The 27,337-nt window shown below is 56.2% G+C and overlaps 2 protein-coding genes across 6 annotated transcripts in view; both read left to right on the forward strand.

The window, feature by feature from the left end:
• The first annotated feature begins 9,227 nt into the window (after nucleotides 1-9,227).
• Nucleotides 9,228-17,245, forward strand: LOC133343116 (uncharacterized). Its single transcript, XM_061552623.1, has 9 exons — nucleotides 9,228-9,241; nucleotides 9,547-9,670; nucleotides 10,622-10,883; nucleotides 11,664-11,918; nucleotides 12,463-12,669; nucleotides 13,326-13,356; nucleotides 14,877-14,917; nucleotides 15,927-15,986; nucleotides 16,517-17,245. The coding sequence occupies exons 1-9, from the start codon at nucleotides 9,228-9,230 to the stop codon at nucleotides 16,552-16,554; spliced, it is 1,032 nt and encodes a 343-aa protein (XP_061408607.1). The 3' UTR covers nucleotides 16,555-17,245.
• A 6,082-nt stretch (nucleotides 17,246-23,327) lies between these two features.
• Nucleotides 23,328-27,337, forward strand: part of LOC133343070 (LIM and calponin homology domains-containing protein 1-like) — a 39,442-nt gene continuing 35,432 nt past the window's right edge. For 4 of the 5 annotated variants that reach the window (XM_061552539.1, XM_061552540.1, XM_061552543.1 and 1 more), the window contains exons 1-3: nucleotides 23,328-23,730; nucleotides 23,970-24,040; nucleotides 26,312-26,384. In XM_061552539.1, coding sequence (XP_061408523.1) covers nucleotides 23,647-23,730; nucleotides 23,970-24,040; nucleotides 26,312-26,384 — 228 coding nt within the window. In that variant the 5' untranslated portion in view covers nucleotides 23,328-23,646. The remainder of the gene's footprint in view (nucleotides 23,731-23,969; nucleotides 24,041-26,311; nucleotides 26,385-27,337) is intronic. The other variant, XM_061552544.1, reaches the window with a different exon arrangement.

Raw genomic sequence — 27,337 nt, forward strand, 5'->3', positions numbered from 1 at the left:
CCTGTTTACCAACTCAGTGGCGGTCAACCGCGTGGTGGGTGAGGTCAAACAACCCGACGTGATCACAAAGCAACTGTGCATTATTGCTAATTGAAAGCCCATTCTGGCCGAGAGTGGCCTTGTGAAATGCAGCTTTGGGGATTAAAATAATCACAAAATACACCCTCGATAGACCCACGTTACCCCCACCTTACACCCACGTTACCCCCACCTTACACCCGAGGGTGTTAGCTACGCGCCTACACTGTGTCCCTTCACTGTAGCCCAGCCTGCATCTCTCTGTCGTTGTTTCCGGAGGCGTGCGTCATGTCGTAGTGCTCAATGCGTGAGTGATCGAACCGTATTTCATGAGTTATAGTTCATGTCTAAAAAAAATACTGAGCGGGGCAATTTGTATGTATAGGTCCAGTTAAAACGATTGTTCTATTTTTATGTTTTCCGCGTGAGTTGACCTCACGATATATTGTTAGTGGGCACGCGAGATCACCGTCATCGCCCTGATGATGGTGAAGGATGATTTTCCTTGACTTCGTGAGCTTTTATTATCACGTTTCCACACGCACGTGCACGTATGCGTGGGCGTGTGTCCGTTAGTTAGTGGACTAATCTCCATCTTTTTCCATTTGTACGGGGACAGAGTGTTGCTTCCCGTGGAAGGCGTGGGTTTCCTCCCACGTGTAGAATAGACACTCATCATCAGATGGCCGACTACTTCTTGAAATACAAGGACTAATCGTGGCTCTCCTGACCGCATGAATGTAATCAACACATTCTGTGGCGAGAGGTGGCATAATTATTGTCAAGCTCCACCAAGCGACGATCTGAGTTAGATTCCAAGACCACGGCTAACATCGGTAGCGAGATTTTCCCTTGAGCCCGTTGCTCGGATTCTCCTAGGTCGACTCAGCCTGCAAACATCAGCAGAGAGGAAACAAACGCTGCCAGACGTGGTGCTGATCACGCTTTCTCATCATGCGCCGTCATTGTCTCTCGTTAAGAGCACTGTATGTACGCTAAATGCATGTGTTACACTGAGTACACCCTGCACAACAAAAGCTGCTGCGTTGGCAGTGGTGGTGTACAAACAAAAACAACGATAAGTCAACACATTCGTCAATAGCAAGCACCGTGTGTGTGGCCTTAAAAGAAAAATATATAACAGGCGACGTTTCGTGTGATGGTTCTCCACAGCACGTGACAAACACACAGCTACACACGCACAACACACACCGTGAAGATCTCTCTTCCACGTACACGCGTGGCACAACTGAATAGGGCGCGTGAGAGTTTACGGTGACCGCTGATGAGTGAGGCGGGTCGCGCAGTGTGTGTGCGACGCGCTCGGCGTGCATCTTGGTGTCACGTCCGCTGCGTCGATGCCACCGAGTCCATGGGCCAGGGACAGCACTCGGCACCACCGTGGGCCACACAGCTTGAGTCGCATCCCATCTGTCCACGCGGCCAACGAGAGTCAATTGCCCGTTCATCCCCCACTCATCGCAAACGGTTATCGCATCACTCACCGTTGTTGGCCACGTGGGGAAAGTGGAGGCGGCGAAGCGGCGCCACCTCGGGCGGGGCCGCCGGGCGAGGAGGCCCCCCACCTCGTGGCCCGAGCGACGCGCGTCACGTCTCGTCTGTCAAAATGGGTGTTCGCGTTCAGCCGTTCGCCTGTTGATGATTCGCAGGTATCGTCTAGGAACTCAGACTCATCCGTGTAAACCGGCACACTGTGTCGAGGTGGGAAGTAATTTATACGCGAATAAATAAACTGAGTATTTATCCAGCATTGTTCATCTGAGCGTTTCCTTCTCATCGCTGCGTGTGTTTGCTGCACCGCGCTTTGCTGCGCCGCGCTTTGCTGCACCGCGCGGTGCTGCACGCTTCAACCCAATGCCGGGGGGGGGGGAGCCGGGCGAGGCGGGGTTCGTCGTGGGGCCCCGACTCGTGTCGAGTCGCCCGCGAGTCGCGGGCCGCAGCAGGAGAAGAAGTCGCCGCTCGAGCGCGAGTCGGGTCACCGTCGGCGCGTCACGGGCCGCACCCCAGCGGCCCCGCGTGGGGGGGGGGTCACCCGATCGATGCACGGCTCGAGTTGTAGCCCCCTCGGCCTGGAGCCACGGGGAGACAGCGGATTGAGAATCGAGATGGTCAGACGTTTCCCACCGAAGCGGCGTCCTTCATCGCAAGGCCCGCGGGCTCCTGGCGGCCCCTGGTGGCCTTTAGTGCGGGCCCCGACACACTACACACAGAGCCGTGCATTGGGCGCTGCTACCCCCCACCCCGCTCTCTCCTCCCACTCCAGCCCCGCCCCCCACTTGCGTTCCGCTATCGTTGAAGGTGGAACGCTCTGGGTACGATTTTGCGTTTTTTTTTGCTTCGCTGTTTCCTGCAAAGCAATGCGATTTAAACCGCAACGCGATAACTGCAGGGAGAGGGAAGGAGGGAGGGGGGTAGGAGAGGCAGAGGAGAGAAATGGAGAGGAAGAGAGAAGGGGAGATCGAGGTGGCGGGGGGGAGTCACCGAAAATATTTTCGAGGTCCGGGGCAAAATGGCAGATGAGGCTCCCTGAGGTCCCCTCGGTCTATTTAAGCCCCCGCCCCTTCAGGGATCGAAGGCCCGGGATAGAGTCCTCCCCCCTCTGCAGCTCCTTATAGAGGAAGCGAAAGTGAGGGAGTGGAGGTTGTGGTGGAGAGGAATTGGTGTGAGGGGGAGCGGGAGGAGGGGAGACACGGCGGCAGGGAATGAATTAAGCAGGGAATGAATTAATGGGATAATGACGTCATTCGTGCGGGTCAATGAGTGGGAGTTTGACTGAATTAATGAATGGCTGGAGGGGATAATGAACGAGAGAATTGAGTGGATCGCTGATGGGTGAATGAAGGATACATTTAACACGTAGGCGTTCGCGACCAATATTATTCATGATAAAGGTTTTAGGGTTAGATCGCGTAAGTATAAATGTGTCGTAACCCTCCACCACCCGACACAGTCAGGAAGGGAAATAATAAAATAATAAAATAATACAAATAAAACATAATAAAATTCTCACGACGTTTCAGCCATAACACAAACAGCCGTCCTCAGGTGAAGAACAGGGCTGTCGGAAAGACAGCGTCTGAATGAACACCACCAAGCTTGGCGCCTTGACAAGTAATTTTGTGACTAATCCCATATCTGCATTTTCCATAAATATGCTAAATTCATCTGTTGATATGCTAATTCCTTTGTCAAGGCGCCCTCCTCCTCTAACCCAGCTTAAATATACGCTGCCAAGCTTGGTGGTGTTCATTCAGACGCTGTCTTTCCGACAGTCCTGTTCTTCACCTGAGGACGGCTGCTTGCGTTGTGGCCGAAACGTCGTGAGAAATGTATTTTATTACGTTTTATTTTTTGTTATTTTATTATTTCTCTTCTACGTGACTTTACCGAAAGAACCAAGAAGATGAATCCCTGCAGTCACGAAAGCTTTAAATCGAGAAAAAAAGAGAGGGAGAAATGAAGTAGGGAGCGAGATACACGGAGGGACAAGCAGGGAGCGATAAAAACACAAGGACAGATGGAGGTACGAGAGACAGAGAGAGAGATAGATCTGCGTGGGAGAGACAGCGCTCACTCGCTCGAGATCAGCGCCAGCCCCTGCGGCACGCGTTCCGTGCACGCGGGGAACGCGGACCGCGTGGGCCCGGGCCGGCCCAGTGGAGAGCGGTTCCTGCCTTAGAGCTGTTGGACAAAGACGACATTTTTTCCGCCAACTCTTGGGAACCGACTGCGCCTTCACCAAAGCTCGAGTCAGGCCGCCGAGCGTCGATTCTCAAAACGCTGTGACGTCATCACTCGCCGGTCCGGTGACCGCTCCAGGGCCGCGCGTGACGCGCGCAGCGTGGCTGGGGCGGCTCCCTCCCCGCGGTGTCAATGAAAAATCCCGCGAGGAGCCGCTCAACGGGAACCCGCGATGTTTCCCTCGTTCTCATTCATTTATTAGAAAACGAATGTCATGGCTCGCAAACGTTTCCCTTTTGTCATTCCACTGCTGGATCAATGCCACCCCACGCTGAGTTATTTATGGGGGGTGGTTCCCAGGACCTGTTCAGGAATCGCTTGCTGGTTGCGGTTCTTAATCTGTGGCGACTGTGAAGCGAGCTCAGGCCCGCTGGGTCTCACAGCGCAATTGCGATAACCATACCCTGCTCTTACGAGGGTGCAATTGTTTAGATAAATTCGTCAACTCCGCTTTGAGTCAAACAAACAACAAATGCACGAAATTGAAACGCAGCTCGTGTTCTCGTCTAAAGCTGTTTATGTTGCTGAGAAAATACGATGCACATTGCTGAGTCTCAAGACAAGGTTTCAAGAGGGTCTTTCATTCGGACGTTTGGCCACGCGCTCTTTCAAGGGGTCGTCGCTTCGCTCGGGCACGAAGGCGGCAGAGAGACTCCGCAGATAAACTCCGTAGAGAGACTCGGCAGATAAACTCGGCAGAGAGACTCGGCAGAGAGACTCGGCAGAGAAACTCGGCAGAGACTCGGCAGAGAGACTCGGCAGAGAGACTCGGCAGAGAAACTCGGCAGAGACTCGGCAGAGAAACTCGGCAGAGAGACTCGGCAGAGAGACTCGGCAGAGAGACTCGGCAGATAAACTCCGCAGATAAACTCCGCAGAGAGACTCGGCAAAGAAACTCGGCAGAGAGACTCGGCAGAGAGACTCGGCAGAGAAACTCGGCAGAGAGACTCGGCAGAGAGACTCGGCAGAGAAACTCGGCAGAGAGACTCGGCAGAGAGACTCGGCAGAGAGACTCGGCAGAGAGACTCGGCAGAGAGACTCGGCAGAGAAACTCGGCAGAGAAACTCCGCAAAAAGATTCCGCGGCGCCTACGGGGAGACAACCACCACGCTCGTCGTCGGTCGTCCTTCCCCCGCACCTGCGATTAGCACGGTGCGCTGCGTACGGTGCGAAAGAAGTTCAATATGCACACATCCGACCACGCGCAGAAAACGAGGCTCGCGGTCTCACTTGCTGCATTGACAGCAAGTCACGCGGCAGAGCCTAGCGGGGTTGGTGGGAGAGGCACGGGGGGGCGGGGGGAGGTAGCCCCACCCCCCCGAATCGTCTCACGGGACCCAGAAATGAACGCGCCATGGAAACCAAATTTCTATAGATTGGAAATTAATCTCTTTAAAACTCCTTTTTGTATTTTGTCTTTTTTGCCCTTTCCACCGCACCGCCGATTATAATCAGGGTTGCCGGCGTACGGTGCAAAATAAGTTCAACTTACATACACACAATACATACACACAATACATACACACACTACACACAATACAATACCTGAAGTCATGTACCGGCCGCCACCTACGACTGCACAGCGACGTCAGTGGCCGATCGGCTGTGTCCCGGACGGATCGGCGCGGAACTCACAGACGAGACATGGGCCCTTGGCCTCGCAAACATCTGGCAGCAGATCGCCAGCATTGCTTGACGCAAGCCTGTCGACTCTGCTGGTGAGACGCTGAATGTCGCAACCGGTCGTTTAGGGCAGAGTAATGAACACACGTGTTGATGAGTTTAGTTTTTGTAACATTTGAATTAATTGTGCTTGTGCACCACGCCCAGCGCAGTGTGACAAGCACGCGGCCACGGCGGGCGGAGCGCCGCTCGTGTAACGACGACGCTCGAAATAATGACAAAAATATCAGAACAGGGTTTACCCTTTCTGGCAATAAAACGGCCGTTAAGATGTTCAAACACCAAATAGCTACTCTTTTTGCAAGCCATTCACCACACACACTTGTGGCAAAACATGCAAACAAATATCGTGCTTGTTTCCATTGTTTGCAAAACCTATTCTTATTTTTTTCATCATGTCGATACTGGCAAAAATGTCCCATAGATATAGCGGTTCTCCAGATAAGGGGCCCTGGTTGCAAGGTGATGATTGCCGAGGCTGGCAGATTAATTTGTCAGAACTGGCATTGCTCATTTCCACTGCTGCCGCCTCCGATAAGGCACGTGTCTGCCCGCCACCATTCGCATTTGCGTCAAGGCCTCTCCTCTCGCGGTCAAACCGCTGGGAGCGGCTTCCAGCCACCGCGGTGCGGCCGCGGTGCGCGAATGTCTCAACGCGCGGCACCGGCTGCGGTCGGCGGCCAGGAGACCCGATCGCTTTGACGACGTCAATTACAATAGTCGCCGCCACCACCACCAGTATTGTTATTCTTAGTAGCAGCAGCAGCAACAACAACAAGAACTCGTTGTTTACTCGTTGATGTTTCCACTCGAGCGAAATGTCAGCCCGTGTCGCCGCAGGATCTCATTCGGGCCCCGTTATCATTTCGCGCTTATCTCTATCTTGCACGCGTCACGGATCTCATCTGGAACCACCATGCACACACACAAAACACGCACTGCCCTTTCACTGCGCGCCGATTAGGAGGCAGCGAGGCGAGACACGGATCTGCTGATGATGTTTCCACGGTCGAGGCTCCGATTTCCCGTAAACCGCGCGGACCGCGGGGCTCTCCTCCAATGAATGCAGCGCCCCACCGACGTCAGCGCCTAGCGCGCCACTTTTTATATTCGGGAGGTGACACCGAGTCGCAGAGGACAGGTGGCAGTGCCACTGCGCGTTGGCTGGTGGTGGGCGCGTTAGTTGGACGGGTGCGTCGGTCCGTGTGTCCGGTTGCCCTCCCTCCGCTGTTACTGTTTACGGCACGAGGAGGCGCGAAGAGGTGCAGACGGCGCGGCGTCGAAGGGAGCGCGACGCACGGAGCCTGAAGATCGACCTCGTCCCCTGTGCGCAGGCGAGTGAGCAGCGGGGGAGGGGGTGCTGCTGGGGCCACGCACAGATGGCGCTGTCTGCTCGTGGTATGTTTGTATCTTTGTTTCTGAGAGCCTCAGAGAGAATGTTACGCAGAGTATTTCACGACCAATATTCAGGATTCACAAGTAATTTCTCTTGAGTTTGATTATCGTGTAAATATAAAGTCATGTTTCTTTATTATAGCCCTTCACCACCCGACAGAGCCAATCACATCACGTTGTCATGTGGGGCTAATCGTCCCGAATGTGTTGGTTTCTCAGGAGGAGGAGGAATCTTGAAAAGCGAGCAGAATTGTGACGATTTTGTTCGACGTTTCACTCAGAATTACATCCAATAGCTGTTAAACAAAAGCACGGCATATTTGACCAAGTAAGGCCCACTGAGCTACATCGCTCTTTTTCAGAAGCGACCTGGATGCAAATGACAACTTAACGAAGTGGCTTATCACGTGGAAATGTATAGCAGCGACACACTCTAGACGCGTGTTTCTACACGTGGACATGTACAGCAGCAGCCACACACTCTAGACGCGTATTTCTAAATGTGGAGGGAAAACCCGGAGGGCCCGGAGAAAAATCCACGCAACCGCGGGGAGAACTCCAAATATACAGCAGCAGGCGCCAGGGTCGGGGTCGAACCCACGCAAAGTCACGAGACTTTACCTAAAGACCCAAGGAATAGGGGGAAGCGAGCCACGTGTACACAGCGTCGTAGTTGCCGTATCTCACGCAAGTGGCGCAATCATCACCACCATCATCATCATCATCAGCTTCACTTCCCGCAGCAGCAGCAGCAGCAGCAGTCGTAGGCTCTGATGAGACGCAGCGACTCCCCCCCCCCCCCCCGGGGTGCTCAGGATCCTCGTTCCGCTCACTCTCAGAGTCTCTCACACAGAGCTGCCGCGGCCCATGCATTGGGGTTGCGGTGCAGGTGAGAGGGGACCACACAGTCAAACCCCACCCACTGCGGTCTTTTGACCACAAACCAACAGCGCTGCGGGTTTGATTCCCTCCGCTGGGAAAGACGAGGAAGGGGTGGGGAGGGGAGGGGGCGAGAATCAGCTGGTACAGACAGGCAAACCTGACCCTGCTGATGAGACAAGAGAACGTTGAAGCTGGCTCAGGTTTACCTTTGCTTCGTATCGCACCAATGCTGTTGATAGGTTTGTACTCCCATCCAACAGGCAATGTGGCTGATGTGAACAAAAGATTGCGTAATTTGTTTACAAGGAAAACATAACATAGGACGAGGGAGCTATTTATATTGTCGTTAATATTCTACACAAAGAGTACTTCGTGAATATGTTGTGGTGCAGACAAGTCCATCACCTGGCCTATGGACGACAGTGTCGTGGTGTACGACCGGTGGAGCCGTGGCTCTGCCTCGTAGCCCCTGCCTCAGTGCCCCCCCCCCACCCCGCTCCCTGCCCCCCACGCCTCTCGCATCAGTTCGGAGAAAGTTTGACCGCGGGGAGAGCCCCCCTCGCCCCCGCGTACCTACACGCGGCTATTTTCATACAAATTTGAGCGAAAACCTGAGTTGAGTTTTTCACGGAAATTCTCAACCTAGTCGCTCGCGGGCGATGATGATGATGTCACTGTATCCATCGGCAATGGTGATGCTGGTGATGATGTGGCAGTGGATAACGACGGCGAAGATAATCATTATCGTTGTCAGTATTAATCACTTATAGGACTGCGTATGGTGTTGGAGGCTTTGCTGGTGCGTAGCTCTCCGATGTGTTTCCGAGTTGTTTCGGGGGTTTTGTTGTTGTTGTTGCTCTTGTCCTGGATTAGCTGCTAGCCACAAGCAGCGAAACGTCGGACTGCACATGATTGATAAAACAAACATAATCCCCACACCCGGGTAAACGGGGGAATTGTCAACCCGGGGGACGAATCGGCTCCAGCTGATGGCACGCACAGTCCAGCCTCAGTCCAGGGTCGGGCTGGAAGCTAAGCAGGTTTGAGCCTGGTTAGTGGGTGGATCGATTGTCATTCATGGGCTGCTGCCCAGGGGCGGGTGGGGGGGTGGTTACGTTATGGGCAGCAGGAGGGCAGTAACATTCACCGTTGTACTGTACTGTATATGCTTCTGCTTACATTCTTCCCCTACAACCCAAACTGAGCCAGCCTGATGAAGTATGGTCATATACCCCCCCCTATCGTCCCCCGCCCTCCCGCTACCAGCCATGACACGCACAGCGTGGAGGCCCTCATCCAGCAGTGGATTGACAACAGAGTTGTACGGATACACATATATCTCTATGTATACCCCATGGTCGATGGTGGTGGTGGTGGTGGTGATGACGATAGTGGTGGTGGTGGTGATGATGATAATCGGTGTGACATTTGATGAAGGGTCAGGGGTGGCGGGCAGGAGCCGTGGAAACACCACGGCAGGTCTGAGCATGGAACAACCTGAGTGAGCGCAAAGCCACCGCTGCTAACAACACGACGCCACACACTTTGCATTTATCCATGCGGCTATTGCGCAAGGGAAATTGTTGTTTCTTTCAATTTGAGCTTAAACACGCTAAATATGTATTATTTATTATGAATCCAGTTGTTATCAGTTTCCACACTACTGCAGATGAGTCACGGCCGATGCCAGTCTCATAAAGGCTGCATGCCAACCGGTGGTTCTCCCTTCCACGACTGCTCGCTCACCACACACCACATTCTCTCTCGCTCGCCCTCTTCTCTCTCCGTGCGCGCGCGCGCGCTCAGCTCGGACTCCTCCAGCAAGGACCCGGACCTCACCCACGATGAGCGCCTCGCGAACCGGGCCCAGCCGAGTCCTCGTGGTGTTCGTCGCCGTCTGCTGCGCTGCAGGTGCGAGCCCGACGGGGAGGTGGGGGTGGGGGCCGTGTGCTGGGGACTCGGGCGGCCTCGGGTTGCGTGTCGTGGGGTAAAGTCTGGGTCCTCCCACCTCCTCCAAGACGCATGGCCAGTGTGAAAGAGTAGGCCAAATACCCTACAGTGGGACTTTCTTGTGGAGACCCTTGCACCAGCAGGGGCGTGAGCTCGCAATTGCAGGGCTGCGCCTTCATCTGGGGAAACCGGCTACGTGGTGGCTCTCAGGGGGATAGCGCGTGGCTCGCCATCGGACAGGCGCCAGGTCACATCCTCGGTTGGGGCTTGACTTCAGCCCATCATCATCCCTTGCTCCGAGGTTGATAAAATGAGTACCACTTTGCGCGAAGTCAGCGGTGGTTTCCCAATGGTTAAACTCGCACGTGCCACAACGATGTGGAATTACCGCTTCAGGATTGTGAAGAGGAGTTTAGCACCGCTTCGGTGCTCTTTTTAGGAGGATTTCAGTTTGACCTTGGATTGGGAGTGGATTTTCTGTGACAGGCGCTATAACCCGGCACAGGGGAGGCAACAGCGAGGGTTGGTGGACCCCACGCAGATTTTGTAAAACTTCCTTCCCGTGGACATCGAGGAGGAACCACGCCATGGCTATGCCGGGAAAATGCAGTACACAACAACTGTTGACGCCACCTGGTCCATCTGCGCGGGATAAAGTGTTCCCCGTCGCACGCGTGGGTTTCCTCCGGGTGCTCCAGTTTCCTCGCACATGCCAACACTCAATAAGTGGCAATTGTTGGTAGCACCGGCTCATCGCGTGGCTGCTGCTTCCTTCTCGCTCGTCTGCGGTTCTTCTGCATGGCGCCTCAGAGTCGTCCTGTGCGGCAGCGGCGCCTTTCAAGTTGACATCCTCATCATCGTCATTATTATTATTATTATTGCAGCAGCAGCGGCGTCGGCGTCGTCAGCAGACGAGGTGGTGTCGGTGCAGGCGGTGGAGGGAGGCTCTGCGTCGGTGCCGTGCTCCAGGCCAGGGGAGTCTCAAGGCCCCCACCCCAACTGGACGTGGGTCCCCGACCACCCGGAGTGCGTGGGGGACGGCGAGGACCAGAAACGCTTCGCCAAGCGCCACACGCTCCGCGAGGCTCAGCCGTGCGTCCTGCAGCTGCGCCAGCTGCACCTGGGAGATGCGGGGGTCTTCACATTCGAGTGGGGAGATGTCTCGCTCCGTGTGAGGCTCAATGTCAGACCAGGTACGCGGGTGGTGCTGGTGGACGGTCGTGGTCGTGAGCAGCTACACTATGCGACCCAAGTTCGATTCCCGCTCACGGCCAGCACCGGTGACGATTATCTGAACCGGTCCTCCTTTTAGGTCGACTCAGCCTCAAACGAGTAGATAGTGCGATTTATAAACATCGCCACAAAGACAAAGGTGGTCGAGCCTTTGGAGATGTGGCGATGAAATCAACCCGTAGAGAGAGCATGACAGGATCGTCATTGTGGGTGGCGGCTTGGCGGAGGCCTTCATCCAGCAGTGGATTAACCATGACCCATCATCATAACAATAAAGCCACTTTGTACTACTGTCGTGGTGCTGCTGTATTTTGGCTCAGCCTCCTTCCTTGCAGACAATTCGTCCCCTTCACATGTCTATCTCTCCACATACAAATAGATACTAATGACTCAGCCGCATGGCATCCCATTCTGGAGGGGTCGCGGGGGGTGAATAATTGTGAAGGCCGCAGGGGTTGGTGTATCACTGCACAGACGTTGTGAGACTCCCTGCCCGTGGGCGTCTAGGAGGAGGCAGACCCAGGAAGGCAATTCACGAAGTGCACCGATCTCCGTCTGGGTTTAGGGTGTTGCCCCTCGCGCGAGGCGAGGGTGGTCTCTGGGTGCTCCGATGTTCTCCCCACGTGCACGGTCAGGGCGACTCGTCAGTAGCGGGCGACTCGTCAGTAGCGCGCGACTCGTGGTTACGCGATGCGACTACGGATCTCGCGTCGAGCATCGTGCGCGTGTCTATTTGGCAGACTGCGACGCGCCCGTGGTGGTGGTGTCAGACCACCCGGGGCCCGTGCGACAGTCGCAGAACATCACCCTCCGGTGCGCCGCGCGGGGCTCGGCGGGCGCGGCCGACGAGGCGGTCGCGTGGTGGCGCAACGGCGAGCGAGACCCCGAGCGGCGAGGCGTGGAGCTGGCGGTGCGTGGCGCCCAGAGCAGCTCGCAGGGCGTGTGGGCGTGCGAGAGGCGCGGGCGGCGTGCCGAGTACTGCCTCACCTTCGCCCGTGAGTCGCACGCCTCGGCGAGACGGCCTCGCGAGCTGCAGTCCCTCACCACCCCCACCCTCCCAGCCCCCACCACCGCACACCACCACAACCAAAGCACCAGGCTACCGCGGCGCTGTACCACCAAAGATTTGAGCCACCACCGGCGGTCACAGCACGCTTCGTTTCCAACGATTCGGTTACCCATTCGGGGGAGGGAGGAGGGAGAGAGGATTGGGGGGGGGCGGATTAATCACCGGTGTTACAAAGTAGAAAGCCAAAATGGGGGGCTCCTACACAGCACCACACACAGCAGTACACCCCCATCCCGCCAGCCGCAACTCTTCCCACTCGGAACTCGTCAGTTCACAAGAGACGGGAGGGGGGCAGCAGCAGTAGTAACCGCGTGGCTCGGACATCATTAGTGGCCAGGTCGCTTCTGAAAAAAAAGAGCTTCATAGTTCAGTGGGTCTTACCTGGTAAAATAATCATAGTTGTGTTTAGTAACACGTGCCTCTATGTGTTTGCCCCCCCCCCTTCCCCACTATCCCCATACCATCTTTAGATTCGCCTTCATCGAAGCAGTGGGGGTGCGGGAAGATGAGCGCGGCGATGATGGAGGCGCAGGGGCCCCCCTCTCCCCACGATGCGCACAGCTTCGCTTGGCCCCCCTGGCTGCTCGCCACCCTCGCCGCCATCCCCACGACGATCATCATCGCCGCGCTGCTCGTCTGGCTTCTGGTGAAGAGGAGACGCAGGGAAATGCAGCCAGGTACGCGCCAGGTCGCAGTGGCTACGCCGCTGCACGTGGCGTGGCTGCCCGTAATCCGGCACTGCGGGTGGCCAGAAGACAGGGTTGGTGGTACACGCACGCGTGTTGCGAAACTCCCTTCCACCCGCGGGCGTTGAGGAGTCGCCGTACCCTGGCGCTCGCGCGTGCGTGCTTACCCCGGGTGCTCCGGTTTGCCTCCCCCCCACACACACACGAGGTTCAACTCATTTGAAGCTGAATTGGCCAAATCCCAAAGTAGCAGGGGCCTCCCGAGAACAGTGTCTTGAGACTCACTGCTGCTTTCCTGGGGAAATATAGGGGCACCGATACTATTACTAATATTCATACCCAACACAAAAAGCGGCAGAACAATTGGCGAGAACGAAAGAGGTCAAACTGTACCTGGAGTGTCGAGATCAGGCGGGTTGGACACACATCGCAGTCGAGGGCCACAGGGCTTGGACACGTGGTCTGTTCTCGCTGCCTGCCCCGCTTCTCTGTGGGTTTGCGCTCCTCTGAATCTCTCTCTCGTCTGTGCTGCATGGCCACAGTCGCACTGTGGCTTGAAGGCAATGCCTACATGCTACGTGACTTCGCGATAACAATTATAACAATGTGTTTATGTGATCTAAATCTATTTATGTTTTGTTTTGCAGATGACATTCGCGTTCTGCATCAAGCGTCACGGTAAGCCGCACATCTGAGGGCGCCTCCATTTATACCACAAACTACACACACACGGGGAGGACTAACCACACACACACAGGGCTAACCACACACACACACAGGGCTAACCACACACACACACAGGACTAACCACACACACACAGAGAGGACTAACCACACACACACTCACAGGGAGGACTGACCACACACAGAGAGGACTAACCACACACACACAGAGAGGACTAACCACACACACACACGATGTTAAACAAGTGATGTTGGCGATGCTGCTACTGCGATGACAGTGACGCACAATCATAGTCAACAACACCACCACACTTGACACATTCGTGAATTACAACAGCACTGTGTGCGTGGCCTGAACACGACACACCACGTAACAAGCGACTATTGAGCAACGCTTATTTATGTGCTGTGAAGCAGGCTCTTCACCTGAAACGTCGCCTAAGGATATCCTTTAAGTCCACACATCGTGTTATTTTTGCCAGGCGTCTAGCGGCACTTGAAGTGCGTGGCCGTTGGTAAGGGAGCAAGCCCCTTGCGCGTCTCCATGTGGCCGAGGTCCCTGCAGACTGCAGAGTCACAGCGCTGGTGCTTGAGGTCCCTGCAGACTGCAGAGTCACAGCGCTGGTGCTGGAGGTCCCTGCAGACTGCAGAGCCACAGCGCTGGTGCTTGAGGTCCCTGCAGATTGCAGAGTCACAGCGCTGGTGCTTGAGGTCCCTGCAGACTGCAGAGTCACAGCGCTGGTGCTTGAGGTCCCTGCAGACTGCAGAGTCACAGCGCTGGTGCTTGAGGTCCCTGCAAACTGCAGAGCCACAGCGCTGGTGCTTGAGGTCCCTGCAGACTGCAGAGCCACAGCGCTGGTGCTTGAGGTCCCTGCAGACTGCAGAGTCACAGCGCTGGTGCTTGAGGTCCCTGCAGACTGCAGAGTCACAGCGCTGGTGCTGGAGGTCCCTGCAGACTGCAGAGTCACAGCGCTGGTGCTTGAGGTCCCTGCAGACTGCAGAGCCACAGCGCTGGTGCTGGAGGTCCCTGCAGACTGCAGAGTCACAGCGCTGGTGCTGGAGGTCCCTGCAGACTGCAGAGCCACAGCGCTGGTGCTGGAGGTCCCTGCAGACTGCAGAGTCACAGCGCTGGTGCTGGAGGTCCCTGCAGACTGCAGAGTCACAGCGCTGGTGCTTGAGGTCCCTGCAGACTGCAGAGCCACAGCGCTGGTGCTGGAGGTCCCTGCAGACTGCAGAGTCACAGCGCTGGTGCTTGAGGTCCGCTCGGATCGGACCATCCTGACGAGAGGGTGCCTCGGGCCTCGCTCCAGACACATCGTGGCCACTCATATCGAGTTGTCAAGTGGGCAAATATTCCAATTGATGATTTTGTTCTGGTCGGCAAACCGCAGTATTGAAGGGCAAGGTTGTATTGTTTTTTGTAAAATGTCACTGCAAGTTAGCGCTGTAAATGGAGCGACGTGGTGGTGGCATGGCTCACGCACGGACGCTCTCTCTCTCTCTGTCTCCTGCAGACAGCGCACGTGCGAGGACTTCGCGTTTGAGAACGACTCAGGTAAGAGCCCCACCCCCCCGCACCCCCCTCGCTACGATTCAGAGTCGGACGGTGGCTGAGGCTGTGGTGGTAGTGGTGGTAGTGGTGGTGGTAGTGGTGGTGGTGGCTGTGGTAGTGGTGGTAGTGGTGGTGGTAGTAGTGGTGGTAGTGGTGGTGGTAGTGGTGGTGGTGGCTGTGGTGGTAGTGGTGGTAGTGGTGGTGGTGGTAGTGGTGGTGGTAGTGGTGGTAGTGGTGGTGGTAGTGGTGGTAGTGGTGGTGGTGGTGGTAGTGGTGGTGGTAGTGGTGGTAGTGGTGGTAGTGGTGGTGGTGGTAGTGGTGGTAGTGGTGGTGGTGGTGGTGGTAGTGGTGGTAGTGGTAGTGGTGGTAGTGGTGGTAGTGGTAGTGGTGGTAGTGGTGGTAGTGGTGGTAGTGGTGGTGGTAGTGGTGGTAGTGGTAGTGGTGGTAGTGGTGGTGGTAGTGGTGGTGGTAGTGGTGGTAGTGGTAGTGGTGGTGGAAGTGGTGGTAGTGGTGGTGGTAGTGGTGGTAGTGGTGGTGGTGGTGGTGGTAGTGGTGGTGGTAGTGGTGGTAGTGGTGGTGGTGGCTCCGCTGCTGCACGTGACTGCTGTGATGCAGCGCTTTGGGGGCAGCAGCAGCAGTAGCGAGGGTTGGTGGACCATCGCGCACGATGACAATCGTCGCGAGGCTCCCTTCCCCGCGGCAGTCGAGGAAGAGCCACACCCTGACTCGCCAGCTCAATGCAGGACAGCAAAGTGTGGACTCATCGCCATCTGTTTCCAGCTGTATGGGATCGAGCGTTGCCCCTCGCACGCGTGGGGTTTCTCCGGATGCTCCGATTTCCTTGCACGTGTATAATAATCACTTACTAATTGGCGCGTAGTGTGCGGGGAAAAGAAATCTGACATCGGAGGGCATTGTAAGGGATCTCAGAAGTAGTCGCGCGATAGACACTTCCGCGGGTTTCCGAAGGGATTCCTCCGCGTCTCACGGACAGAGCGCCTCTCTCCCACAGACACCGACAGTGACCGCTACGTGACCCCGGAGACCCCCAAAGCTGCGCCGCAGGCCACAGGTAACCCCCAACCCCACACGCCCCCAGCCAGAACAACCCCCCCTCTCTGCACGCGATTCATTCGTTACCTTGCACGTGAAAGTTGAAAGGAGGCGTCTGCGACAGGAGTTGGGGTCACAGTAACAATATCATCAACTGTGCCGACCTCCGATCAGCACGGTTGGCTACGTGTGCTGCGAAAGAAGTTCAACAAACATACACCCCTAACACCGACCCTACCCCTAACCCCGACAACATCCTTAACACCAACTCTATCCTTAGCCCCAACCCTATCCCGATGCTTAACCTCAATCCTAACCCTCCGTTATATAACCCTCACCACAACCTTGTTTTTTTGTATTCCCATCCCACTGTTGATATTGGGATTAAGAGGTTATGGTCAGGGAGAGGGTTGAGGTTCCGTGATTATGGTCAGTGATAGGGTTAGAGGGCTACGGTCAGGGATTGGGTTGAGCTTGGAGTGAGGGCTGCGATTGTAGTTGGGAGCCCGCGATCTCGCGTCTCACCCTGGAACACCGCCATGTGCACAGCCAACAGCCACACGCGGAGCTGCGCGCGAGTCGTGTGAGACACGAGGAGGAGGAGGAAGAGGAGGAGGAGGAAGAGACGAAGTGCACGGAGAAAGCGGATGGAGGATTCGATCCTGCGAGTTTGCACAGAGAAGACATCTCGTGACTGTATATTGCACCTATATATATATATATGTTCCCTTTACACAAAGACAAATATCCCCTGCAAAGCATGTAACAGACTTTTGATGCAAGTGCTGTTAGCGAGCACCTATGAAGACCGGCACAGCACACAAAGGGGTGGGTGACCAGCACCACGACGGGCCGACAGTGTCCCAGTGGCGATGTTAGACACCGCACCAGGTACTCATTTGCGGCTGAGTCAACCTAGGGGGAGGCCCAGAACCGGTTCAGGAAATCAACACTGGTGTTGATCGTGAGCGGGAATCGAACTCGGGTCGCAGAGACACACAGAGACACACAGAGACACACACACATAGACACACACAGAGACACACACATAGAGACACACACAGAGACACACACACAGAGACACACACAGAGACACACACACAGAGACACACACAGAGACACACACACAGAGACACACACACAGAGATACACACACAGAGACACACAGAGACACACACACAGAGACACACACAGAGACACACAGAGACACACACACAGAGATACACACAGAGACACACACACAGAGACACACACAGAGACACACACACAGACACACACAGAGACACACAGAGACACACACACAGAGACACACACAGAGACACACACAGAGACACACACAGAAACACACACAGAGACACACACACAGAGACACACACACAGAGACACACACACACAGAGACACACTTGGGGCAAGTGCTGTCGCGCACACATGGCGCGCATTTCTCTACACTGCTCGCAGCGTCAATCACCCCGCGGATTCCCCTCGCACGCGCCGGGCGGATGAGTCCACTACAGCAGGTATATATATATAATTATACCGTATATATAGTCTATATATCATGAGGCTAAGCAACATCTATAATCATTATCATCGACATTTTCGAAATGGTTACGAATTTATAAAGGTGACCTTTTTTTATTAATCGTCGGTGTCGTCGTCATCTGCAATCATCGCTTTCATAATAATGTTCACATCAATCGATAACCATCCTTCATATAATCAAGATCATCATCGTAATGTTTAAAACATCATGAACAGCATAGCTCTGAATATGAATCTATCTCAACTTATCCACCTTTAATAATATGAATAGTAACTAAACGGAAATCATGAAAAAGATAAACCTCTTAATTATCATCGTCATCATCATCATCATCGCCGAGAGGCTCACGAATCCTCGTCACGCGAGCGATGACATCATGCGGACACGCCGACGTCATCCCGGGCCGTATGAGCTGCAGTCATCGTCTCGGAGTGAGTGACTGTCTCGGAGTGAGTGACTATCTCGGAGTGAGTGACTTTCAACGAGATCGTGACGGTGACGGAGTGAGTGACTCTCCCTGTGCGAGAAGCTGCCCTGTTTCTCGAGGACCGTGGGTCCCACCAATGCGCTCCGTGTACGCACATCAGGAAATGAACAGAACCTGCAGGGTAAACGCCAGGACTAGACATGGTATAGAGGCCACGTTAAAGAGGCGAGTTTCCAAGACTGACTGAAATACAGTGACAACAGCCCGGTCAGCCCAGGAACAGAGCCTTGATCTCAGAGTCCTTAGAAGAAGGCGGTGCGAAGATCTCCAGGACCTCGTTGGAGAGTCAACACGGATCATTTCCTGTAGATGTTGCTAGGCTAACCCATTGAGTCCCTTGTAGATCAGCAGCAGCAGCAGCGGGGTCTTACAGTCCATTCGATACTTGACTAGTAGCCAGGGCAAAGGAAAGGGAGCAGCTGTGTGCTGTGCCGCTCGTGAAACGGTGTGCGCGCAAGGACTCTAAGAGCTGAGTTCTGAACGAGCTGGATTCTAACTCAGCCCCTTACTCGGAATCGCGAACAGTGCTGCGTTGTCGGGAGAGCACAAAATCACGCGCCAGTCACTCCAAGTCAGGAGTATATCATTTAATAGATGATAGCCGACGTTTTGGGCAATGCCCCTTCTTTAGAGCACATGTTCTATGATGACCCGTCATTGTGTCGCAATGACACGTGTTATGAAAAAGGGTCATTGCTCGAAACGTCGCCTATTACTATGTTTCCTTTTAGGGCCATGGCGTTATTGACGAATGTGTTGAGTTCGTGATTTCTGGCGGCAGTCCCCGCACGAGCCCCTGCTCGACTTGTCGTGACGTGGCGGTGGCACAGGCCCGCACGAGCCAGGCGACGGTTGATGGATCACCACACGGACGTCGCGAAACTCGCTCTCCGTGTGCGTCGAGGAGGAAGCCACACCCTGACGACTCTGCCGAGAGGGAGCGCGCAGATGGTCCGTCTGTACGGGAGAGAGTGTTGCCATATTCGCACGCGTGCGGCGTCTCCAGGCACTCCGGTTTCCCTCACACGTGTTTAAGCACTCATTCATTGGCCGAGAACACCTTCATGCACAGGGGACCGCAGAGCTTGAGGGTGGAGGGGGGGTATGTGGCTCCGCGTCACCACCGCGTGGCTGCTGCTGCCTCCCACTCGCCTGGGCTTCCTCTTCCAGGCGTCCCTGAGTCGCCCCCCGCCCCTCTCTGTCTCCATCGACTGAGAGCGCCTCGTGTGCGGGGGCGACGCGGTCCGAGTCGCACCGCTCTCGCCACCGAGTGCCCGGTAGGCCGGGAGACTCACTTCTCGGGAGCCGTGCGAGCCCCCCACCCCCCCCAAGTCGCATTGTAACATAAATGTACGCGGTGGTCGCGCCAAAATTCAGCAATAAACCTACGCGCTGCGATTATTCTGGCGTCTTCATTTCACTCAGCGTAACAGCAGCACGACTCCAGTCTGCGTCTCCACACGCCGCATCAACACCGTTACGTTGCCTTGTATTGGTGCTGCTGATATTATACAGGTCGTACGGCTGACGGGATGTGTCGTACATATTTTATTTAAATAAATAACAGTATGTCTTTGATAACTAACTATAAACGTGCCAGTTTAAAACGGGTCTGATCAGAAAGCATAATTTAAGATCTAATCATTCTCATCAGCAGGCCCCACGATGGAAATACTCGCAGTCAGTCCCCAAATATCATCGTCCAGTCTGCGCCTCTCTATTTGTGTGCTATGAAGTAGGGGCATTGCCCGAAACGTCACCCATTTTATATTGTACCTGTTAAGGCCCGGTGTTATTGAGAGACGCGTTGGGTTGTTATTGTTCACGGGACGGATTTGTGATGGGATGTTGGCTATCAACAACAAGGCAACTCCAATGACTAATTGGGAATGGGACGCAAGCGCAGGATTGATCACCCTGTCGCTGGCCGCCTTTGGTGAGGGTGTATAGTATGAAAGGCCGAAACACCCTAGGAACCAAAGGTTCACTACTGACGATGCGCTCCCCAAATTTCACCAGGCTCACTGTTCATGAACTCTTGGAAGTGCTTGCACAAATGATAGTAACATCTCATCCTGTGTTCTTGGAATCTGAAGGAGTTGAATCGTGTGCGTGTCTCTCTTTGTTCACATTATTTATTTAGTCTCGACCATCATCTGATCGTTGGCTTTCCAGAAAATATCCTCCGGCAGCCTTTGTTGAAGTGAGCACAACCCTGGGGCCGGTTTTGACCTTTTAGTTCTCGTCAGTGAACTGGAGTGCGTGTGCTTCACGCGAAATAAAAAACCCAAACTTTCCACTGCAGTGAATAAAAATAACTCGCGGGTGATAAAAATACGGAAAATAATATTTGTTATCAACTCTGCACTTTGTTTTGGAAGAAAGTCCGCTTCTATTAAAAGCCGAGCTGGTTGATTGTAATTGGCTGACGCGGTTACTCCGCAAGTGAGTTGCGTTCTCTTTGCTGACGGCAATTGGAATCCCCGTGCTGCTGGCGCTGCTTCACCATGGCCAGGCAGAGGGGAAAGGCTGAGTGAGAGGCGCCTGCGGTTCCAGTCACGGCACAGAGCGCTGGGCCGCGTGCGTAACGCTCCCGTGCGGGAAATGACCCGGGCTGAAGGTCCATGGGCATGGAGGCGCGGTCTTATCGGCGCTCACGAATCTCCCCAACCCAGCATTGCACATCTGAGCCGTCATTCATTCAAACGCAACGGTTTTTCATTTGAAAGGTGTTTTTTTTATTTGCCAAGAAGTGTGGAGAGAGAGATGCGTGGTTGTAATAACATTCAGCAGCAAGATAGCAGCAGCAGCGGTAGAATGTTGGTGAGGAGCTCGAGGCCGATGCCTGCTGGTGGCCGCGACGAGAGGGCTTCAGCAGAGAGAGCTCGCGTCGTGTCGCTGCTCTTCCTCCCACGTGGTACAAGCGCAGGTCACAGCGGGTTGACGAGGCAGTCCACATCCCTGGTTGAATTACAGTGCCCAAATCGCACTATGACTTGCTTTTTATTTAACTCAATGTGTCTCTATGGCTCTCTATGGATCTCAATGTATATATATATATATACTGTATGAGTCTCTATGGATTTACTACGTGGTATATAGTTTGGGTTGAAATGCTCCAATCGCACTGCTATGGCTTTTCTTAAATGTATCTCCCTGAGTCTCCATGTGTCTCTAGTTGACTTTATAGGTCCATAGCCTGGGTCGCGTGGCCACAGTCGCACCACTGTGGCTTGTGTCTTTAATTCCCGAGTTGAAAGACAGGAAGGGGAACACGTGAACGAGAGAAGACGCGTGGGATGGCATCGCGCGAAGTGAGTGGGGCTTGGGCAGGAGGCGTCACGGACAGGAGGGACGATGGTCAAGGATGATGACGGAGCGGCAGCCAAGGCAAGGAACGCGTCCGAGAGGACGTCCCACCGAGGAGGGGGAGACGGAGCGATGATGAAATAAAATCGTGGTGCGTCGAGCAGGCGCTGAGCGGATCATTACATCGCAGGGCCGCGTGAGAACTTGGGGACAGCTCGGGGGAGAACTTCATCCAGCAGTGGACTGACCATGGCCGATGGAGATGGTGACGATTAATCGCTCGAAGCTATGAATCGTCAGAGCCCATCGAATCTCTGTGGGTCGGAGAGAACTCTGTAGACTCGCCACGCGCATTCTCGCCCCGCGTCGCCCCTCCGCCGCCTGCCGACCACGGGGTGGGACTGCTCACGACTCGCCAGCTGCCACAACGGTGGAGCGGCCCGCGGCGTCGCTCCTGGGTGTGCAGGCGGTGCAACTGCGCCAGCACCCACGGGCCGGAGACGCCCAGGCGGACAGGAGGCCACGCTACGTCACTGAGGCCTATTGGTTTATATACTAACCCATCAACTAAAATCGAGACTCACAGACTAACATTGCCCATAGACTAACACTGCCCATAGACAAACACTGCCCATAGACTAACACTGCCCATAGACAAACACTGCTCATAGACTAACACTGCCCATAGACTAACACTGCCCATAGACAAACACTGCCCATAGACTAACACTGCCCATAGACTAGAATTGCCATAAACGAACATTGTCCAGCGACTAACATTGCTCGTAGATTGAAAGCTAATTTATTTTGAACTGATTTTTTGTATAAAGTTTGTTGTACTTCCTCACCTCCGATGAGCACGGTTGGCTACGTACGGTGCGAACGAAGTTCTAGATACATGCATAGACCAACATTGCACTTAGACGCATATTGCCCAAAGAGTACTAACATTGCCGTTAGACGAACAAGTTCTTGAGTGACCATCGTGGACAGAGCTAAACGGAACTAAACCCACAATAGCCGATGTGAGGGTAACTCATCCCCCGCTCGCCCCCCACGTCGCCTCGTGCCTGTCGCCACGGCGGTGGCCGAACGTCTCCAGGGGCTGAACTTCCCCGGGGACTCCACGGGGGGGAGAGGGAGGGGAGGGAGGGGAGGGAGGGAGGGAGTGGAGGGAGGGGAGGGAGGGGAGGAAGGGAGGGAGGGGAGGGCGGGGAGGGAGGGGAGGCAGGGAGCGCGCGTGGCGGCTCCGGAGTGCAGCGAGACGTGACGACGTCACCGGGAGAGCGGGGAGAGGGAGGGAGAGGGGGAGGGAGAGGGACAGAAGGAGGGAGGGAAATAAAAAAAAAGAAGGAGGGAGGGAGAGGGACGGAGAGAGGGAGGGAGGGAGGGGGAGGGGTGATGAGAGCAGAGGGAGATGAGGAGGGAGGGACCAGGGGGAGGGGCTGTTTTTGATCAACGCTTCACAGTTCGTGGAGAGAAGCCCGCCCCTCAGTGCCCACTCCACACACCCCCGCATTGATTTATATGAAAGCGTAGTTTAATGACGTAATGAGGTTGATGACCATTGACATTGAAGATTGATGACGACGACAACTGCAATGATAATGGCTTGCCGTGGGTGATAATCACGAATTCATGATGATAACGACTGATTTATGCTGACTGACCCCTTGATAATGTTTTGGCTAAGTGATAGCCGACTGATGATTTCCAATCGCGACAATGACATGTGATGTTGATGATGATAACGATGATGACGATGATAGTGTACAAGGCACGTGAGCCATACCGATCAGAACTTAACAAAGCCAAAGATCCCCCCTGAGAGATGTAACCTCCATTCGGGGCCAGCGCTGTTAGCGAGCGCCTATGAAGGCCGGCGCGGCACACGAGGGGGTGGGTGGCCAGCACTCGAGGCGCGTGTCTACACGTCGCCACCCTCTCTCCGCGAGCCCCCTCCCTCTCCCCCGACTTCAACTTCTCTGCCCCACCGCTCCTCCCGTGCGTCGCGCCGCGATGCGCATGCGCGGAGTGCGAGCGGCGCGCGAGGTCGGCTCATCCCCCCAGCGACGCGGGGGCAGCAGCGACTCGACAGGGGGCGGGGGGGGTCCCAACTCGTGTAAGAGCAACGCCTGGCGAGGAGAGGGGGGGCGGAGGTAGAGAGTGAGGGAAGGGGGGGGCGAGCCCCTTAGCTACCCCCGGGTCACTGCTCCTCCACACCGGGGAGGCTGGAGCCGCGCCGCGCGCGAACCGCCACGGAGGAGACGGAGCGCGGGCGAGGCGTGAACGTCAAGTCCCGAGCGACCCCCCCCTCCACCCTGGCCGCCCCTCGCCCCATGCACCCCCCGATGGCTTCGCAGGAACCCCGCCGGGATTCCCGGATCCGCGCTGCGGCGGAGGAAGCTCGGCGCTGGGTTGAGGTGAGCGTGACGGGCGGGCGGGCGGGAGGTGCCGCTGCTGCTGCTGGTGGTGCCGCTGTCGCGCCGCTTTGTAGGGAACGCGCGGACACCCGATCCGCGCGCTGACGAGCGAGAGCGCCCTGAATAATGAAGCGATGTGTGCGCGCCCTTCCCTCCTCCCTGCTGCCCGCGCCCCGGTGCCGGCCTCCATCCCCTTACCCGCTGCGCCTCCCTCCCTGCTGCCCGGCGCGGTCTCCCAGGCCGTGACGGGGGTCAGCTTGGAAGGCGTGGATCTTCGCTGCGCGCTGCGGGACGGGGTCGCGTTGTACAGGTAAGTGTGGGTCAAGCAGTCGGGGGGGGGGGGGGCTCCCAAACTCCTCCCGCCGCGGACTCCGCGTATCCACGGCTTGGTGTGAGTTTTGCGAGTCTCAAAAACTCGGACCGATTCACCTCGCAAGCGGATTTGTTCGTCTGGAGTTCGGTGGGCACGGTGACTTCTTCCGAAGTCGCGCGCAAACTTCGACTCTTCGACTGTCACGTGTAGCGTTCGAAATTCTCGCGTGCGTGCACCTTGCGTCGGCAACGTCCCCCGAGTTCCCGAACAGCGATCCCCGCTCCGTGTCACGTCAGCAGTGGTCGCTTCTGTGTGCGGACCATTGCCCGCCATGCGAATGTGGAATTTCCATCGCTGGCTCAGAGAGCCGTCAATAAAAACGCGCGCGCACGCGACTCCACGAGTGCGCGTGACGACTCCGCGCGTTCCTGCCAATGACTCCGACTCCCAACCCGCTCCCGCGCGGGCCCGAGTAGCAGCCGATGGAGAGAGACCGCTCCCGAGGAGACGACCGTCGCGGAGATGGAGCGGTGAGATCGGTTCACGCGCAGGAGTGAGATGGGTGGCGACGGCTCAGGGAGGCTTTCAACCAGCAGTGGATAGATAATGACGTGTCGTCAAAGTGTCTCTTCCAAGGGAGGCAGACAAAATGCTCTGTTGAGTGTGAAGAAAAACGATGCATCGGGCATTGAGACATTTAAACTTCGTCGTCAGCAGCAGCAGCAGTTGTAGCATCAGCAATGAAGAGCTATCCACTGCTAGATGAAGGCCTCCCCAAGCCAGCAATAGCACGCTGCAGGGTGCGGAGGGCGCGGGGGGGCGCGGGGGGGGGGGGCAAACGAAGCGAAGCGTCCCAGGAGCTCCCAGGGGAAGCGGCGCCGCTGCTGCCGCTGCTGCCGCAGGCCTCGTGGCCGGCGCCGTTCCCGACGGAGCCAGCCCCGGGAAGGCTGCGGCTCAGAGCCCTCAACCCGGAACGAACGCCCAACCCACCTGCAGGCGCTGGAGATGCCGGTCCCTGTTCAACTCCCACCGCCTGTGAAGCGAATTGTTTGGTGAGAAGCTGCCGCTGCGTTGGCGATTGTGCACAAGCACAGTTAATAATAATACTAACACGAATAGAGACAAACTCAACACATTCGGTCAATAACACCGTGGCCTAAACAAAGAGAAAAATACACACGAGGTTACGTTTCGGGTATTGACGCATCTGTGTTATGAAGAAGGGCCATTGCCCGAAACGTCGTCTATCATGTGTTTAATTTTCCTTCAGAGCCCCGGTGCTATTGACGTGTGACGCGGCAGCGCGCAAGCGAATGGCGCGGTCTGCGCGTGGAGTGGCGAGCGTGCAGCGACTCGCTGACCAGAGAGCCCCTCTCCTCTTCACCCCCCCCGTCCCCCAGACCCCTCCTGAAAGAGCCCCTTCTCTAGGGAGAGAGAGGGGAAGGTGCGTGGCGACGAGTCCGTGCCCGGTAGAGAAAGGCCCCTCTGTGCCCGCGCGCACTGTAACCCGACCGCCTGGGAACGCGGGGCCCCGGACCCCCACCCCCCGGGCCAACAGGGCCCCCACCTCTTCTGTGCTGTGTGTCGGGCAAGAGGCGTTGTCTCTTGGCGATCTGGGGACAACATTCGCCTGCAGCTCCCCTGGGCGCTCGGAGGCGCCCATAGCCCCATCGTCCCGATCGCTCCTCCGCGTCCGTCCCCGTTGCGCGTCTCAGCGACCCCCGGCGATGAGGACCCTGGCTCGAGTTCAGCAGCACCCCCCTCCACCCCTCCACCCCCTCCATCCCCTCCACCCCTCCACCCCCTTCCACCCCCCTCCACCCCCCTTCCCGCTGTCCGCATCACAAAGCGGCCGCTGACGGGGGGAGGGGTTAGGAGGGTGCGAGCGGATGGCAGTGGGGGGGGGGGGGGCACAGAGCGATGGGGGGGGGCGTCGGGAATGTTTCGTGAATTCCTGCGCGTCGCGCTCCCTGTGTGTTTAACGACTCGCGCCTGGGCTCCGCTATTCCCGGACGAGCGCCGCGGACAATAACGGGATGGGTTTTACCGTGGCTCCACTGTGAACACGCCGTTGGCCAGTTCCATCACGAGGCTTGCAGGACTACCGCGGGTGGATCTGAGTCGCAGGGTCAGTGGCGGACGAGGCGGCGACCCGCCGACGCGCGTCACGGATCCCCGCTCCCCGTGTGCGTCGTGGAGCGCGCTGGGTTGGGCCTGCAGCACGCGGCGGTGACAATGGAGCAACCCTCACCTCTGCTGCCTCCACAGACTCGTCAGCGCGCTGGTCCGCGAGCACGCTGAGTGGAACCCCCTGGAAGAGCCAGAACCCCTGGAGGAGCAGGTAAGGGAGTCATGGAGGGCGTCTCCACCCCCACGGGCGGGGGCCATAGCAGGGGACACAAAGGGGGGGGGGTCAATTGTCCCGACTGAATCTTCCCAGCCAACGGTGACGACTGTTCTACAGTGGCCCAGTCCAGCAGGGCCCACTTCTCGTTGTCAGGAGGACGCTCGCTGCCCCACCACCCCTCCCCCTCTCCTCTGCCGTCCTCACCTCCGGACCCCTCACCCAACCCCCCTCCACTCCCCCCCCCCACCCAGCTCCCCCTCCCCGTTGCCGCTGCGATGCCTTCGCTTGACAGGAGAAGTCATCGCACAGCCGCGACCCCCCCGGGAAATCCGATACTACATCCCGCGCTGCGTAGAGACGGGATCGGTGCCTCGGCGACTCCACGCTTAAGTCCCCTAGGAACCCTGAGTTATCCGGACCTCTTGGTCCTTAAGCCCCCCACACCCTTCCCGAGGGGCTCTGAGAGGAAGCTGCGGCTCGGGTCACACGACTGCTCTGATAGTGCGACAGCCAACAAGTGTACTACATCAACTCGAACCCCAACCCCGAACAATAACTCCAACCATTGCCCGAACACTAACACTACCACATCCCCTACGAATATCCCCAAACAGGTACCCTGACCCCAATCATATTCACTAACCATAACCCTAATATAACCCTTAAATATAACCCAACGATCTAACCCGAACGTAATTTATTCCTACCCAACCCGAATCCCCAGCGATGAATTTGTCACTCGCTATGCTCCAGATCGCTGCTGGAGCTGGCTTGGAGTAGGGATCATCGGCGTAAGGCACCACCACGAGAGTGCATGGGACGTCTGTCCATAATATTATTGTTGTACCCTGTATCCCCATCGAGATGGACCCGGCGTGCTAAATGATCATCAGAACGATGCTCCGGACGATTCCGGCTGCCCATTACACCGGCCTCTAGGTGCCAAA

This window comes from Lethenteron reissneri, chromosome 16, assembly GCF_015708825.2.
Source record: "Lethenteron reissneri isolate LAM-NWPU_2019-01 chromosome 16, ASM1570882v1, whole genome shotgun sequence".
Taxonomy (NCBI): Eukaryota; Metazoa; Chordata; class Hyperoartia; order Petromyzontiformes; family Petromyzontidae; genus Lethenteron; species Lethenteron reissneri.

Bases quoted from the DNA above. Each gene is read 5' to 3' on its own strand.
- LOC133343116 (XM_061552623.1), top strand. The intron at 9,671-10,621 runs GTGGGGGTGGGG...GTGTCGGTGCAG, and splicing joins GGTGCGAGCCCGACGGGGAG to GCGGTGGAGGGAGGCTCTGC. The intron at 11,919-12,462 runs GTGAGTCGCACG...TACCATCTTTAG, and splicing joins GTACTGCCTCACCTTCGCCC to ATTCGCCTTCATCGAAGCAG.